This window comes from Bos javanicus, chromosome 28 (assembly GCF_032452875.1).
Source record: "Bos javanicus breed banteng chromosome 28, ARS-OSU_banteng_1.0, whole genome shotgun sequence".
NCBI classification, from domain to species: domain Eukaryota; kingdom Metazoa; phylum Chordata; class Mammalia; order Artiodactyla; family Bovidae; genus Bos; species Bos javanicus.
Window position 1 is genome coordinate 31,354,739 of NC_083895.1, and position 18,921 is coordinate 31,373,659.

At 37.0% G+C, this 18,921-nt stretch overlaps 1 protein-coding gene across 2 annotated transcripts in view; it reads left to right on the forward strand.

The window, feature by feature from the left end:
* VCL (vinculin) overlaps nucleotides 1-18,921 on the forward strand; it is a 112,661-nt gene that overhangs the window by 39,645 nt on the left and 54,095 nt on the right. For both annotated transcript variants that reach the window (XM_061405834.1, XM_061405833.1), the window contains exon 2: nucleotides 2,992-3,062. In XM_061405834.1, the coding sequence (XP_061261818.1) occupies nucleotides 2,992-3,062 (71 nt within the window). The remainder of the gene's footprint in view (nucleotides 1-2,991; nucleotides 3,063-18,921) is intronic.

Below are 18,921 nucleotides of genomic sequence, written 5' to 3' on the forward strand. Positions count from 1 at the left end.
ATCTGCGTTGATTTTGGAGCCCCCAAAAATAAAGTCTGACACTGTTTCCACTGTTTCCCCATCTATTTGCCATGAAGTGATGGGACCAGATGCCATGATCTTCGTTTTCTGAATGTTGAACTTTAAGCCAACTTTTTCACTCTCCTCTTTCACTTTCATCAAAAGGTTTTTAGTTCCTCTTCACTTTCTGCCATAAGGGTGGTGTCATCTGCATATCTGAGGTTACTGATATTTCTCCCAGCAATCTTGATTCCAGCTTGTGCTTCTTCCAGCCCAGCGTTTCTCATGATGTACTCTGCATATAAGTTAAATAAGCAGGGTGACAATATACAGCCTTGACGTACTCCTTTTCCTATTTGGAACCAGTCTGTTGTTCCATGTCCAGTTCTAACTGTTGCTTCCTGATCTGCAGATAGGTTTCTCAAGAGGCAGGTCAGGTGGTCTGGTATTCCCATGTCCTTCAGAATTTTCCGCAGTTTATTGTGATCCACACAGTCAAAGGCTTTGGCATAGTCAATAAAGCAGAAATAGATGTTTTTCTGGAACTCTCTTGCTTTTTCAATGATCCAGTGGATATTGGCATGATCTCTGGTTCCTCTGCCTTTTCTAAAACCAGCTTAAACATCAGGAAGTTCACGGTTCACATATTGCTGAAGCCTGGCTTGGAGAATTTTGAGCATTGCTTACTACCGTATGAGACGAGTGCAATCATGCAGTAGTTTGAGCATTCTGTGGCATTGCCTTTCTTTGGGATTGGAATGAAAACTGACCTTCTCCAGTCCTGTGGCCACTGCTGAGTTTTCCAAATTTGCTGGCATATTGAGTACAGCACTTTCACGGCATCATCTTTCAGGATTTGGAATAGCTCAACTGGAATTCCATCACCTCCACTAGCTTTGTTCGTAGTGATGCTCTCTAAGGCCCACTTGACTTCACATTCCAGGATATCTGGCTCTAGGTGAGTGATCACACCATTGTGATTATCTGGGTCATGAAGATCTTTTTTGTACAGTTCTTCTGTGTATTCTTGCCACCTCTCCTTAATATCTTCTGCTTCTGTTAGGTCCATACCATTTCTGTCCTTTATCGAGACCATCTTTGCATGAAATCTTCTCTTGATATCTCTAATTTTCTTGAAGAGGTCTCTAGTCTTTCCCATTCTGTTGTTTTCCTCTCTTTCTTTGCATTGATCGCTGAGGAAGGCTTTCTTATCTCTCCTTGATATTCTTTGGAACTCTGCATTCAAATGGGAATATCTTTCTTTTTCTCCTTTGCTTTTCGCTTAACACATATTAGCAAATGCTTTTCCAAAGAGAATGTACCACTTTACATTGCCACCAGCAGGGGATAAAACTATCTATTCCATTACAGCATGTAGCATTATATATGATTTCAAGTTGCTCTATGACTGTGTGGATCACAACAAACTGTGGAAAATTCTTCAAGAGATGGAAATACCAGACCACCTGACCTGCCTCTTGAGAAATCTGTATGCAGGTCAAGAAGCAACAATTAGAATTGGACATGGAACAACAGACTGGTTCCAAATCTGGCAAGGAGTATGTCAAAGCTGTATTTTGTCACCCTCCTTATTTAACTTATATGCAGAGTACCTCATGTGAAATGCCAGGCTGGAAGAAGCACCAGCTGGAATCAAGATTGCCAGGAGAAATATCAATAACATCTAATATGCAGATGACACCACACTTATGGCAGAAAGCGAAGAAGAACTAAAGAGCTTTTTAATGAAAGTGAAAGAGGAGAGTGCAAAAGTTGGCTTAAAGCTCAACATTCAGAAAACTAAGATCATTGCATCCAGTCCCATTGTTTAATGGCAAATAGATGGGGGAACAATGGAAACAGTGACAGACTTTATTTTCTTGAGCTCTAAAATCACTGCAGATGATGACTGCAGCCATGAAATCAAAAGACGCTTGCTCCTTGAAAGAAAAGCTATGACCAACCTATTGTCTACTAAAAGCTATGCAATGTAATAGACAGCATATTAAAATGCAGCTGCATTAGTTTACCAAGAAAGCTTCCAATAGTCAAAGCTATGGTTTTTCCAGTAGTCATGTATGGATGTGAGAGTTAGACTATAAAGAAAGCTGAGCACCAAAGAATTGATGCTTTTGAACTGTGGTGTTGGAGAAGACTCTTGAGAGTCCCTTGGATTGCAAGGAGATCAAACCAATCAATCCCAAATGTTCATTGGAAGGACTGATGCTGAAGCTGAAACTCCAATACTTTGGCCTCCTGATGGAAAGAACTGACTCCTTGAAAAAGACCCTGATGCTGGGGAAGATTGAAAGTGGGAGGAGAAGGGAATGACAGAGGATGAGATGGTTGGATGGCATCATTGGCTCGATGGACATTAGTTTGAGTAAGCTCCGGGAGTTGGTGATGGACAGGAAAGCCTGGCGTGCTGCAGTCCATGGGCTTGCAAAGAGTTGGACACTACTGAGCCACTGAACTGATGATTAGGGAAAACATCATGTTGATTACTAGTTAAGCTGTGTATTTTCATATATTTGGTTCTAGTTTCAGAGTTATAATTGCTTCATATATTTTCCCAGTTCCAGTAATGTCAATTATTTTCTGAATAGACATTTTAACCTACCTAACTGGATTCATGTACTTCGTGTAGTCTTTGAGAGATGTGGCAGTTTATGATTAAACATAAATAAATACACACATACATATTCTCAATAATGAATTTCTTTTTTTCACTCAGTGTGCTCAATGGTGCCTTCAAATTAATTACTCTAGAGAAAGGATTATATTTTATGTTTGTACTCCATATTGTTATCCAAGTATATTACGGAAGGAAATACAGGATCAATCCTGATAATTTAAAAATAAAACTAGAAATTGTCTTCGAATCCAGAAGCTTAAATGATAGATTATTTGTGATTTTTCCCATATGTTTAAGTAATAGTTTTAAAAGTCTGAGAATTTATAATTGAATTGTGAATCTTTTTTTCCCTGTAGGTTGGAAAAGAGACTGTTCAAACCACTGAGGATCAGATTTTGAAGAGAGATATGCCACCAGCATTTATTAAGTAAGTAATTAAACATTCTTCTATTGCTAAGCAGAATAGTCTTTTTGTTAGGAAAGGAAAAATAGTGATCGTAGAAGGAAATTTTAAAATATATAAAGCTCTGATAACAGTTGAAGTTTCAGTTTTTCATTTTTCAACACTCAAGTTTTCTACTGTTGATTTTATTCATTGGTGTTAAACATTTTTGACATAATTTTTAATCAAACTATGACTTCTGAATTTTGTTTTTCAGAGTGGAAATGATTTAGAAACATTCTGATTTTAGCATGCATGAGTCTGGATTATGTACTGAATACTTTTGCTCAGCAATAACTGTAGATATAAACTTAAAAAAAATATTGTAACATATTTCAGTAGCATTTTAAATTTAAATTTCTAAGCATTTTGACCTATCCTATCTAAAGTAAGCAGAGTTACTAACTTTTGATTAGTTAAAGCTTCTTTATGACAGTCAAGTCCTAAGTAAAAGTAAAGGCTGATGCATAAGACAAAAAAAAAAAAAAAAGAACCTCTACAAGTCATTAAGAATAAGATGACTATTCGGTTAAAAAACAAAAGAGGCAAAGAATTTGAATAGGCAATTCAAACGAAAGGAAATCCAAATAGCCACTAAACCGATGAGAAAGTGCTCTATGTCATTAGTCACCAGAAAAGTACAACTTGTTCTATTATAAGCTCCTAAATTAAGAAGTCTGATGTTGTCCGTTGTTGGTGTGGATGTGGAGTAACTGGAACACCCCTATGCTGCTGTTGGGAATGTAAATTGGTACAACCACTTTGAGAAACAATGTGTCAGTAGTAAAGCAGAAGATAGGCAGTTTCACTGCCTCCCAGTATGTTCCCTAAAGAAACTTATACCCTGGTACACTAGGATCTATATACAAGAATACTGATATCAACATTGTTCATGATATCATTTGTCTATCTACATTGGAATGGATAAAAACAATCATGGTATAGTCATCCGTTGAATATTAGTAGTAAAAAGTAATGAGAATATCTCATTTTAAAATGGTCAATTTTATGAATTAAAAAAAAGAATGAATGAATCTCAAAAATAATTAGGGAAGTGAATGATAGAGATAGAGATATATAGGTTGTTGTTGTTCAGTCGCTAAGTCCTGTCTGACTTTTGACGACCTCATGAATTGCAGCATGCCAGGCTTCTCTGTCTTTCACGTCTTCCAGAGTTTGCGCAAATTCATGTCTGATGAGTTGGTGATGCCATCTAACCATCTCATAATATGTAGGTAGATTCCATCTATTTAAAGTTCAAAACCATGTAGAAATAGATTGTGTTGTTTAAGGATGCCTGTAAGGTAAAAAGATAAAGGTGAACAAGGAAATAATGAACACAGAAGTCTGAGTAGTAGTGTTTTGAGAATGAAAAAGGAGGGCTATATGAGGGAGAGAAATGCAGGGGCTTCTAAAGTGTTAATAATGTTCCATTTCTTGATTTAACTGTTCAGTTACATGAGTGGTTATTTTGTAATTATACATAGGCTTTTGCAATTTTCTGTATCTATATGATATATCACAATTCAAAATAAAGCAAAAAGTGTTCCTTTATTTTTATCTTCCTTATGCTTTATTATTTTCATTGAACAGATGCAAAATTTCACCCATATTGGTGCCTTATTTCTAACTTACTTGAGTGGGTGCTTCTACAGAACTATGTTTTTGTTAATTCTGCAGAATGTTCATGTGTTAGGAAGTAAGGTACCAGAAGCATCTGTTTTTTGCAGTCTGTTTTGTGGGAGTATCTTTTCAAACTTGCCTTCCTTGGACTTGGTGGCCTCCTAGGTTTCTTCCGGGTCTGACCAGTATGAGCCTACTTTATGTGCCATTTCATCATCATGGTAATAATTAAGAGTCCAATGCTGGCAGTTAAATGTATTATAATTAAACTTGCATTTAGTTTATAATAAAAACACAACTCTAGCTTATACCCATTTATCCCTCACCCCCTGGAAGGTACAGAGCTTGGTGAGATAGTGTATAGGGAAATTCAATATCTGGTAAGTTAGACTTGATGAACCTATAAAAAGTTACTTTTAACCCTTCACATTCAAGTCTTTGAATATCATTTGATTGGTAAATGAATTTCTTTAGGAAACTGATTTCTGCTTGTTCCCAGAACTCAGTCTGTAAAGAATCTGCCTGTAGTGTAGGAGACCCAGGTTCAATCCCTGGGTCGGAAAGATCCCCTGGAGAAGGAAATGGCAACTCACTCCAGTATCTTTGCCTGGAAAATCCCATGGACAGAGGAGCTTGGCGGGCTGCAGTCCATGGGGTTGCAAAGAGTCGGGCATGACTGAGCAACTAACAGTTCACACTTCACTTCCAGAGATAAACTTTTGAAATACACTGTGTGCTGTCTCACAGGCTTCCTTGGGGACTTAGAAAAATTAAGGAGTACCCATCACTAGTTGTGATGACATTCTCAAAAGAGTAGGTAACTTTAAAACAAAGCAAAACTTCGTTGATCACCCTTGGTGGTAACTAGGTCCCCAGCCCCTTACTCTGGTAATGGAAAATTTAAAGAAAAGAGTTAAGAGCTTCCTCAAAAAATTGAAAATAGAACTATCACATTATCCAGCAATTCAACTTCTGGGTATTTATGTTAAGGAAACAAAATTACTCATCTTGAAAATCTATCTGCACCCCTTGTTCATTGCAGCATCTTTTACATAGTCAAGATATGGAAACAATCTAAGTATTCATCAATGGGTGAATTGATATAGAAGATGTGAGATATATATTATTCAGCCATAGAAAAGAAGAAAAGTCTGCTGTTTGTAACAACTTGGATGGACCCTGAGGGCTTATGCTAAGTGAAATAAGTCAAAGAAAGACAAATATTGTATGATTTATATGTGGAATATTTTGAAAAATGAATTCGTAGGTAAAGAGAACAGATGGGTGGTTGTCAGAGGTGGGGAGGTGGAGGGATGTGTCAAAAAGCACTGACTTCTAGTTATAAAATAAATAAGTCATGGAGATACAATGTAGAGCATGGTGAATATAGTTAACAATACTGTATTGTATATTTGAAAGTTCCTGAGAGTAGATCTTAAAAGTTCTCATCAAAAGAGAAAAAAAATTATAACTATCCTTTCTCTCCTATGTGTACTTTATTTCACAGTAACCTAATAGCCCTAATTGATGAGGGGAATTCTAACCAGTAAATGTGGAATAAATGACAAATTAGAAGTTGTCTTTGTGTAACATTTAATGAAACCATTGATTTAGGAAAGGATCATCAATGGATGAAACCATTTAGAGGTTTTAACCTTTATCATACTATGGGGGGAAATCCCTGGTTTCCTTGAGGAGTCAGAAGAAAACATTGTGTTACGACCAACTGAAGTAATTACTGAGCAGTTTTTTAAAAGTACATGTCTTAATATGCCACTCTCTGAAATGTTACCTGAAAATAACCTGGAGTACAGAAATAATATGACTGTGGTTATCAACCAGATATGGAGAAAAATAAATATTCTTTGGTTTAAAACATCAGGCCTCTTTATACTTTTCTTTGGAATGCAAAATGAAGCAAAAAATAGCTTTAGTAGATGCCTTGACTAGGATGGGGAGGGGACAGAGAGGGAAACAGATGGAAGCAATTAATGACATCCTTGGAACTGTTGAGTAGGACATTCTTTTGGGCTGTTTGGTTGATGTTTGGAAGTTTCCAGGGCATGATAGACTGGTGCTTCCTCTGCCTCCACTTTCACAAGCGTTTCTAAATAGTGTCTGCTTTGGGAACACTAAAAAATAAGTTAAAAAATTTATTCTTAGATCAGTCTCTTCTAGATTGTTAAAATGTCAGGGCTAAAGAAAACAGAAGACTGGTGATCTATAGATGGATTTATACCTAAGCAATCTGATGTAGATGTAGAGATTTTTAAAGGGAAAGATGTCATTTTCAGATTCTTTGATTTTATCAGGTTTTGAGGGGATCTTAAAATCATAGTCTAATTGTGTGACTGGCAATTAAGGGGGCATGCTGGAATGTTACAGAATGTTTTAGTATCAGCTAAAGATTATACATTTGGGTTGTAACTATGGATAAGGGACTTCTAATGATTGGCAATTTGTTATTATAAAACTGAAGGCCATTTTAATATATAACAAGATTTGCTTTGTCACACGAAGACTTGTTCTTGGGTGGAGCAAAAGTTATCTGATCCCTGACTGCACTGGCAGATAGAGTTTACAATTTACTAATTTTACCGAAGATTGCATTAATAGCCATGCTGTTGCACAAGAGGTGTAGGGTTGCATGATGGTTGCCATAGACAGTGTGATCTTCATGGACTTCAGCAGTGCCATGGTCATGCTATACTGTTAAAATATTGCTTAGACTCACCCTATAAGAAGTCATTTGTTCCCTTAGAGTCTGGCAGCAGGAGAGTCAGCTGCTGTACTCCATGTTTTATTTTGTGTCATCGTCATCAATCACTGTTATCAGGCAGTGGCAGCAGCGATAATATTTATGTGCAATTGATTGATTAATGGGCTAGACACACTAATTGGTTAATTGAGTATTTACTGATGACTTTTTATGTGTGTCGTGTGCTAAGTCCTACATAGAATAGCAGTTTGTATCATTCTTATTATGAATGATCACTGGTAAGATGTATTACAAATTATTTAGTAATAGTGATAAAGTGCCAAAGTTTACAAGCGCTTGGTTTTTTTTTTCAGTGTAAATTGATCATATTCAAGATCACATATATAATAACATCCCTCTCATTCCAACTCACTAGGTTTCAATTTTTTCCTTTTACCTTTTATTGAAGTATAATATGTTCACCAGCTTTTTATTATGCTTTCTTTAGTGGGGGAGAAATTAGTGGAAATATAGATATTGTGGCTGAAAACTGTGCATAATTCCAGGTATACCCAAGAGGGTAGGTCATATATGAGAGTTTTATTCTTCTGTGTATCATGGAGTGAATAAGGTGACCTGCTATTACAGAGAGATTTTTTATTTCCTTTTTTTTTTTCCTGCTCTCTTATTATTATTTTTTTATTTTATTTTTAAACTTTACAATATTGTATTATTTCCTTTTTTAATATTTATTTATTTTGGCTGTACTGGGTCTTTGTTGCAGCACATGGACTTTCTCTATTTGGTGGTATGAGGGCTCTCCAGTTGCTGACCATGGGCTTTGTTGCCCCGAGACATGCAGGATCTTAGTTCCCTGACCAGGGATCAAACCTGTATCTTCTGCATTAGAAGGTGGATTCCTAATCACTGAACCACTAGGAAAGTCCCTGCAAAGAGGTTTTTGAGAAAATGCTTTAAGAAGTTTCAAATTGAAGAGGTGTAAAACAGACTGATTCAACTGTAATAGAAGTTCTGAGGAGTGCTATCATTTTAGGTAAAAATAGTAGGAAGACGTTTCATGTAGGAAGTGGGACTTGGGTGGATAGCGGGAGGGAAAAAGGAGCATACTGGAAATGGGGACAGGTGTGGTGAGAAAGGAAAATACTCCAGGTGGAATGAATAGCATGAGTCAGTCATGGGGGCTGTGAGGAAAGGAAGTCACAGTGGGAGTGATGGGAACTGAGCTTGGGTAGCTGGGCCACATGATGCAGCCCTTGGAGGCCAGGTAGGGGAATTTGGAGTTGGGTGCAGGGAAACTTTGCACTTCTCGAACAGTAAGTAGAATGACAAAATGAAGGCAGTTTTTCAGGAAGATTCATAGCCGATACAAGGTGAATAATAGGTAGGTGTTAGTGAAGGAGAGTAAACTGTATGTCAAAACGACCAGATTCATTTTCTGTCAGCATGGATTTGCTTCAGGTTGATTTCTTGTAGGTAAAAAAATGTTTATGGCGAACTATTTTATTTGCCTCAGAAAAATTGCTGTTGTGGTATACAGTGGAATTTCATTCTTATTTCTGCAATGGAGCAGAAATGGATAAGGAAGGCAGTTCTTGACTCTTACCCAGGGGTGTTCAGTGTCTGAGCACGTCCAAAAGTGTCTGAGCATGTCCAAAAGTGTTACCTGTGAGGTAGTCTTGCAGTATGAACTTATTTAAAAGGGCATAGTGCATTTTGTCTGTTGGCAGGCAGATGACAGTTTCATTTAGAGCTGGGAGGTGTCGCCACTCTGTCTCAGGGCTGTTCTGCACAGTCTGCTTGAAATCATCAAAACTTGGATTGAGTCACTAGTTTGGACTATTTTTGAAACATATTGTAATGTTTATGCCTATCAAATAAAAGAATGTTCCTAAAATACTTTGTAAAAGGGTGTATGTGGTATTGGAAATGTACAGAATGGCCATTAATCATATTCCCTAGGAAATTGTCTTGTTTTGACCCTTAAACTTTATTAGGTAAGCACAGTTATAGTCTGTATTTGATATAATTTTATCTTGACTGATATTCATGTACAAAGAAATTTCTAAAGGATTTAAACATGCTTACACTTAATTTAGGTCTCTTCTGACCAAAAGTAGTAGTGCTGTATTTTTAGATCACAAGCCCTCATAATTAGCTTTTTTCATTGCTTTGATCTTGAACACTCTGAATAATTTGTGATGAAATCTGAATTTTCAAACACTCTTCTTGGTGAAAGTGGCCAGCACATCTTTTTAAAGTATTAATTCTTTGATTAATACTCAATGCACTTTGCTTCTCTGGGGCTAAGGTGTGATTCTAATTTTTTTTTCCAAGTGTTTTTGTGATCCTTTCCATTGCTGCTTTAAGAGATTTTTGTCACTTAACATAGCTGACCAAGTAGCATCTGCCAGCTGATTTGTTGCACCTTTGACCTAGAGCAAGCATTTAGACTTTAAATAGTTCACCTTTGAACTTGCCATATTAAACATAGTTGAGTACTACTTGTTTTTCATAGACTTTCTCAAACAAAAATGATTGAAATTTTGAGTCTTCTCAGTAATGAACTCTGAGTATTTTATTAACTTGTGGGAGAGTTCTAAACATGTTGGCAGGGATTTAACCCTTATTTTACTTTGTATACCTTAATAATTAAGAGGTAAACAAGTAATACTTGAAACATGCAATACTTTGGTTTCCATTGCCAACAGACTAGTCATAGTAACATGATTGAGGAAAACTCAAGGGGCCAAGGGGACTCACATTTATTATGTATTATTGGGTGAGGTACTTACATATTTTTATTTTCTCATGTAATTCTGAGAACACCAACTTCAAAGTATTAATACATTCATTTTATAGATAAGAAAACTAAGGTTTGATAAACATTTTTTTAAATTCTATTTTATTTTTAAACTTTACAATATTGTATTAGTTTTGCCAAATATCGAAATGAATCTGCCACAGGTATACCTGTGTTCCCCATCCTGAACCCCCCTCCCTCCTCCCTCCCCATACCCTCCCTGTGGGTCGTCCCAGTGCACCAGCCCAAAGCATCCAGTATCGTGCATCGAACCTGGACTGGTGACTCGTTTCATACATGATATTATACATGTTTCAATGCCATTCTCCCAAATTTCCCCACCCTCTCCCTCTCCCACAGAGTCCATAAGACTGATCTATACATCAGTGTCTCTTTTGCTGTCTAGGTTTGATAAACATTAACTCACCTAAGTTTGCTCATGTAAATGGAAGAGCATGTTTCCTGTTGATGGTCTTGTGGTGTCCAAGTGCGTGTTCTTTTCATAATCTGACTTCAAGAAGTCATGTAGTCCACCCCTCTCTTTTTTAGGCAGTAATAACTTTATGGGCTCTCCTGGTGGCTGAGATGGTAAAGAATCTGCCTGCAATGCAGGAGACCCTGATTGGATCCCTGGGTCAGGAAGATCCCCTGGAAAAGGGAATGACTACACACTCTAGTATTCTTGCCTGCAGAATCATGAATCATGGACAGAGGAGCCTGGCAGGCTATAGTTCATGGGGTCACAGAGAGTCAGACACGACTGAGTGACTTTCACATTTTCCTTTTGTTTTTTAACTAACTTTATACAACTCTGAGGATAACTATTTACAGTTTTCTTAAGTATTTCCAAAGGAGGAATTTTACGGATGTAATTTGTGATGTACTGCACACACAGTTCTTAACCTATATAGAAGTTAAAGTCATAATATTTTAAAATTAAAAAAAAATCATAGAGATTATATAATCCAACTGCTTTATTATATAGATGAATTGAGGCCATTGGCTACCCCAACACTACCCTGCAAATATAAACAGAAACACTAAAAGTAATTAGCGACTAAAATTCCCTTACTTATTACCTTCACTATTGCTATAAAGGTCCATTCTCAAATTAAGACGTTCGCAAAATTAGCGCTTTTTTCCCCATCTACTTAAAATCTTTATTGTTCTTTTCTTAGTAGATGCAAGAAATAGCTCTATTTCTGTTATGGACAATATGCATATAAATGAGACAAGATTTATTTATAAAATAATATTCAGAAACTATACCTGGAGGATAATTGTTTTGTGTATTTTCTGTGCTACAAAGTAAAATGCCTTTGAAATGCATATATAAATAATGTAAATACATTTTAGCTATGGAAAATAAATAAAATTCCGACATTAAAAAATTGAAAAAAAAATAGCTCTATTTCTTGAATACCTTTTATGAGCTGGTACTTTCTTTTGTTGTTTAATCCACCTCATCTTGCAGATGAGGAAGCTGAGACTCAGTAGTTCACAGTAATTTGTTGAAAGTTACACAGTACATAAATGGCAGAGTTAAGATTCAAACCCTAGACTATCTGACTCCCAAGCTTGTACTCAATCTAGCATGCTAAGAATGTTTTTTGCCCTTCCTTGTAAGAATCTCTTCTCATAACATATTAGTTACTGTGAGGCTTAAATGAGTGAGATAATATATGTAAAAATACCTGAAAAATTTTTTTCCTGATTATTAGCTTCCTTCTTGAACTTCTCGATCTTTTTTTCTCAATCATTTTCTCCAAATAAACTCAGTTACTTTTTAAGCTTTTTTCATAGAAGAGTCTCCTCTAATTTATTCTCCTGTAGTAAGACCTTTTTTTAAAAATAAAAGTCATGATTGCTTGTTTTTATTGAATACTTTTTCTGTATCTGCTCAGATAATCATGTGGTTTTTATCCTTTACTCTGTAAGATGGTCTTTGGTCTACTCCATAAATATCAGCTTTTCTGATGGTGACCTGTATATGCATTTCTTTTTCTTTTTTGGCCACTCTGCATAGCTTGCTGGATCTTAGTTCCCCGGCCAGGAATCAAACCTAGGCCCCAGCAGTCAAAGTATGAAGGCCTAATCATTGGGCCCCCAGGGAATTATCCCACCTGTGCATTTCTGAGACAAACACTATGTGATTGTGATTTAGAAAAGAAAATGCAGTGCTAAATTCAACTTTAATATTTTTAAAAGGCTTTGCTTCTTAGTTCCTGAGGGGTCTTGATCTATAATTTTCTTTTGTTATTCTGTTTCTTACCCTGTTTTGTTATCAAGGTTATTTTGATCTCATAAAATAAGATTTCTAGTCTTTGAAACATTTTATGTAACAAAAGGATTGTCTATCCTTGAAAGTTTGGCAAAACTTGTTTCTAAAACTTTCTCTGGGTCTGGTGTCCTTTAGAGGAAGAAGAAATTCGATTACTCTTTCAGATTCCTTTTATTATCTAATTCAGGTTTTATTAAATTCATTTTGAGTTAGCTTTAGCAATCTGATTCTTTTCTAAGAAATTATCCATTTCATCTCTCCTTTTTTGTTCAGTATTGTTGACTTCTGCTTTTTTTCTTATCACTCTTATGGGGGGATTTATATTTTATTATTTTTTCCCAAAATCTGTTTCATTAAATTCTGCTCTTATATTCATTGTTGAGTTAAGTTTATTATATGAATATCTTATTTTCAATATTTCTTTTGTGTTCAGTATTTCTTGTTTTTAATAAATATATTTTGAGCTCTCAGTTTTGCTCTAAGTCTGACTACAAGCTTGTAAACAGCTTATAGGTACTTACGCTGCTGCTGCTGCTGCTAAGTTGCTTCAGTCGTGTCCAACTCTGCGATGCCATAGATGGCAGCCCACCAGGCTCCCCCATCCCTGGGATTCTCCAGGCAAGAACACTGGAGTGGGTAGCCTTTCCCTTCTCCAGGGGGTGTTCCTAACCCAGGGATTGAACCCACGTCTCCTGCATTGCAGGTGGATTCTTGACCAGCTGAGCCACAAGGGAAGCCCACTTACATATAGTAGTTCAGCCCTAAATATTTTGTAGTTTTGATGTGAATTCCTCTTACCTATGTGTATTATTTAGTAGTACATTTAAAAATTCCTTTTGCTACAGGTATACTTCAGAGATATTGTAGGTTCAGTTCCAGATTATTGCAGTATTTGCAATAAAGCAAGTCACATGAATTTTTTTTTCCAGTGTATATAAAAGTCATTTACACTATAGTCTGTTAATTGTGCAATAACATTATGTCTTAAAAAAAGCAATGTACATACCTCAATTTAAAAAATCTTTTTACTAAAAAATGCCAAAGCAATTACAGTAATAACATCAAAGTTCACCATAACAAATATAATAATGATGAAAAATCTTGAAATATTGTTAGAATTATCAAAATGTGACACAGAGACATAAAGTAAGCAAATGATGTTGAAAAAATGGTGCCTACAGTTTTGTTCAACACAGAGCTGCCACAAACCTTCCAATTTGTAAAAAACACAGTATCTGCTAAATGCAGTGAATTGAAGCACAGTAAAATGATATATGTCTGTATCTTTTGATTGTTAATATTTCTGATTTAATTGCTTTATGACCAGCAGTCAAGATGTATTATTGATTCTTGGAAATTCTGTGACATAATAAGTGGTCACTGTTGGTAAGTATACTGTGTGTGTTTAAAAAGAAAGTGTATTCTCTTCTGCTTGGGTGTAGAGTTCTCTTTTTATCAATTAGACCAACATATAAATATTATTGATCTGACTTGTTATATAGTCTTACTATAGATCATAAATTGTTTATGATTAAGGTCTGTTGAAATCTACAATAATTATAGATTTGTCAGTTTTCCTCATAATTGTCAATTTTAACTTTATATGTTTCAAAGCAGTATTATTTAGTCGTTACAAGCTTATGATTCTCTGGGTCCTAAATTATGTTCATTATTTTGTTACTGGCCTTTCTTAAGAATGACTGTTGCTTGATGTTAAGCCTACTGTTGACTTTTATTTCCAGATTTTTTCTTTTTTTCTTTTTTAAACCACATCTTAGATTTTGTAAGTTTTTTTCATAAGTAAAAATATTTTCTTATTGTGTCTGTGCTCAGTTGTGTCTGGCTCTTTGCAACCCCGTGGACTGTAAACTGCCAAGCTCCTCTGTCCACGGGATTATCCCAGCAAGAATACTGGAGTGGATTGCCATTTCCTCCTCAAAGGGATCTTCTCAATCCAGGGATTGAACCCACTGGATTCTCCTGCATTATCAGGCTGGTTCTTTACCACTGAACCACCTAGGAATCTCTTATTGTGTCTATTCCACTTCATTTGTGTTTAGGTATTTACACTTCTGCTGTGTCATTACATTAGCAGTCATTACATTCTGGTGTAGAATAGTGATTGTTAACTTTTTTTCAGCATAAGACCTTCAAGTAATAATGGTAAACTATTACTAGTTAATTAAGAATATATAAGAATAAAGGTTACAATGAATTTATAATGTTTTAAAGTAGATTTTGATTTTACTTATCGTGACAACATCAACATACATTTGAAAACTACTATTTGAAAACTACTAGTATCTGTAATGGAGAAGGCGATGGCACCCCACTCCAGTACTCTTGCCTGGCAAATCCCATGGACGGAGGAGCCTGGTGGGCTGCAGTCCATGGGGTCGCTAAGAGTCGAACAGGACTGAGCGACTTCACTTTCAATTTTCACTTTCATGCTCTGGAGAAGGAAATGGCAACCCACTCCAGTGTTCTTGCCTGGAGAATGCCAGGGACGGGGGAGCCTGGTGGGCTGCCGTCTCTGGGGTCGCACAGAGTCGGACACGACTGAAGTGACTTAGCAGCAGCAGCAGCAGCAGTATCTGTAAGACACACTTATTTCTATGTTTATCTGTTTCTGCTGTAACCCTAGCATGAGATGGAAGAAAGACCAGAGGAGCTGATGGACCTGTAAATAGCAGTGTTCTTGATTGAACCTTGTAGGCTCTGAATCCCCTCTTCCTTCACAGATGCTAGATTTGAACAGGAGGTGAAAGAAGGTGGGGAGAAAGACTAGGACTAGTCATTCAGGCTTTAAAGGATACAAAAGGTTGTGACTCACACTGTCTTTCAAATAACCTGCCACCAAAACTTGAGGAGGATGTAACTTGGGCAGCAGTGACACTTCAAACCTTCTCATCCCCACCACACTGCTTCTCTTTCAGTTATCTCTGGGCTTTGGTTTTGTTTGAAGGGGAAGTTGAAACTGGCTGTATAGCTTCTAATATCATATGAAATAAAAGAATTTAGTGAGCCTTTGATGTTTATGTGTGTTTTAGCTCTGTTATCTCAATGTACATGTTCTAGCAAAAACAGTTTGGTGTTGCCCTTAAAGGGTTTTGAATTTTTTCAGTATGACTTATGACTCATTGTGGTTTTTAATTTTAGTCAAAATTACTGTCACTGAGTTAGGTCAGGAAAGGAATGATTTGTGGATAAGCCCTGTAGGATCTTCAAATCTAGGAGCCCAGGGTTGGAACAGTGTGTTACCATGCAGCGTACATGTGGGTCAGTTGGTGCTGGGCATTTGCTACTTGAGCTAGATTAGAGTTTATCATTGAACTCAGTGTTCCTGACTCCCTCCTAAAAACTGTAACTGCTTGTGGCCTTCACTCAGGTTTCTGGATGACTAATGGCTAAGGCTCCCTGACCTTTCTCAAAATGGCAATGCCAGGAGCAAAGCATATTGGTTTGTCCTGGGTTGCCACAGAATGAGTCTAGCTTTTGCTATTTTAAAGTAAAATTTGTGCCAAATGGCGAGTATATAAAAGAATATTTTCTCATATCTCCCAGAGTCTTTTGAAATCTGTATATATATTATTATCATTTCTTAAAAATTTTATGTGTATGCACAAAAGAGATGAGGATAGACTGGGTTGACTACAGGCCATTCTTCCTGTTTGAGGGGAACTAGAAGGACTGTACTCTCAGTTGTTTATGCCTGGAATTTCATTAGAGCTCATTTGTCAGGTTAACAGTTTAAATGCTTGAATACCTAGGAAAGGGGGAATCTTTGAGGCATCAGCAGTCGTTTTTACTGATCTTGGGTTAGGTTCTAAATTTAGGAAAGCAGAGGGTATTTGAGTGCTTACCCCTTACCCTCAACCCCTGGCCTCTCACCCAGGCCTTATATTTGTGAAGGGCCTGGGCTTCAATATTTTCTTCAAATGATACCATGTATATAGTCCCAGAGGAAAAAAGGCAGTCTTAAAAGAAAATCTTGATCATGCAATTAAAATTTCTCAATGTAAAGACTTAAATATTCTACTATGTTTATAACCTTGTTTTGGCATTTCTTTGATGGGTTTCTCAAATGAAAGTGACCTGGCCCTTTCATGATCTCCGAGAGACCCTGCCCAGATAAGAAGGGAGGGGAGGTCTGAACATGCATTAAGAAGACAGCAGGAAGAGCCTGGCCAGTCGATTTTGCCTGTGAGGTCATTATGCCAGGGTCCGCCTGGTTGGAAATGGTCATGTTGGGTGCCATGGCTACAGTGGCGGAAACCTCATCACTAGCTGATTGTGTTCTTTCTTCCTCCCACCTGTTTCCTTCCCATCTACCAAGTGTTGTCTATGCTTCAAGTGATCGGATGTGCTTGTGATCTGACCAGCTCTCTTTCTCTTGAGAGGACAGGTCCCAAGATGTAAACACCTGCTTCCTTGGATGTGCTCCAAGCTAATCCGACTTCCAAGAAATCATATTTTCAGGTGTTCTGCTCCACAGCACTGCAGTCTTTAGAAAACAGAACACATTTTTTGTAATAGTGTTTATAACCTAAGTGACTGTACTGTCTAAGGTTAGGTTTTATTCAAATAGTGAATTTGATATGGGATAGTTTCCACCACCCCTCAACATGTGTTTTAGGGGTGGGGTGAAAGTTTAACTTGCTGAGTGTTTTAGAGAGCTTTCTGGTTTAAAGTTATGGAGCAATATATGTCTATATAGGCCCATAAGACTCTCTCCTTTAGGGAGGCATACCTTGTTTTATTGCATTTAACTTCATTGTGCTTTGCAGATACTGTGTTTTTCACAAAGGTTTATGGGAACCCTGCATTGTCAGATGGTGGTTAGCATTTTTTTTTAAGTGATAAAGTATTTTAAAATTAAAGTATGTAGTTTTTCTTCTGGGAATCATGCTATTGCATACTTAATAGACTACAATAGAATATAAACATAACTTTTATATGTGCTAGAAAAGCAAAACATTTGTGTGTCTCACTTTATTGTGATATTTGCTTTATTTCAGTGGTCTGGAACCAAACCCTCGATATCTCCAAGGTGTGCTTATATTATTTTTTCCAGCTCTCTTTCTCTCCCTTCCTCATTTAAATCAGTGAGCTGGGATATGATAATTGATTTTGACAGAGTAGATTGAGATTATTTGGCTTCAGGGTGAGGGATTTACCTGTCCTTTGTAGTAGTTAACTGCCCTTCCCTAGTCAAAGCGGGTCTACTGCAAATGTTTATTATTGTTCACAGAAAGACACTTGACTGTGTCCCTGTGAGAGAGTGAGAGAGGCACACACACACAGAGAAAGAAAGACAGGGAGGGAGAGAAGGAGATGGGGAGAATATGATTCCATGGAAAAAACAACTCAAAGAGATGCTACTAGGAGAATTGTCATTATAAGTAGTGCTGAGCTTCTGAGGGCAGAAGCACCTTTTCTATCACAACTCTTGTAATCTCTCAGTTAAGAAAGAAGACTACTTCTACTTTTGTATCCCCTCAGCATGTGTTGGGCATACTTCTAAATACTAATTATTTGTTTATTTATATGCCTCGTCTTACCAAGGTGGTAACCCCTTAAAAATAGGGACTTAAAAAAAAAAGGTCTAGGGAGTTCCCTAGCAGTCTAGTGGTTAGGAATTGATGCTTTCAATGCTGTGGCCCGGGTTCAGTCCCTGGTTGGGAAACTAAGATTCTGCAAGCTGTGTAGCGCACCTTCCTTCCAATTTAGTTCTAGGACTCATGTAGCATGTAGTAGGTCCTCAATATGTTAGATGAACAAATATATGAAAGAATTAAACTAAAGGAATTTAAGATTAGTAACTCACTTCTTTGATGATGCTGTGAAAGTGCTGCACTCAATATGCCAGCAAATTTGGAAAACTCAGCAGTGGCCACAGAACTGGAAAAGGTCAGTCTTCATTCCAGTCCCTAAGAAAGGCAATGTCAAAGAATGCTCAAACTACCACACAGTTGCACTCACCTCACATGCTAGCAAAGTAATGCTCAAAATTCTCCAAGGCAAGCTTCAACATTACATGAACTGTGAACTTTCAAATGTTCAAGTTGGATTTGGAAAAGGAAGAGGAACCAGAAATCAAATTGCCAACATCCACTGGATCATTGAAAAAAGCAAGAGAGTTTCAGAAAAACATTTATTTCTGCTTTATTGACTATGTCAAAGCCTTTGACTGTGTGGATCACAACAAACTGTCGAAAATTCTGAAAGAGATGGGAATACCAGACCACCTGACCTGCCTCCTGAGAAACCTGTATGCAGGTCAAGAAGCAACAGTTAGAACTGGACATGGAACAACAGACTGATTCCAAATAGGAAAAGGAGTACGTCAAGGCTGTATATTGTCATGCTGCTTATTTATCTTATATGCAGAGTACATCATGTGAAATGCCAGGCTGGATGA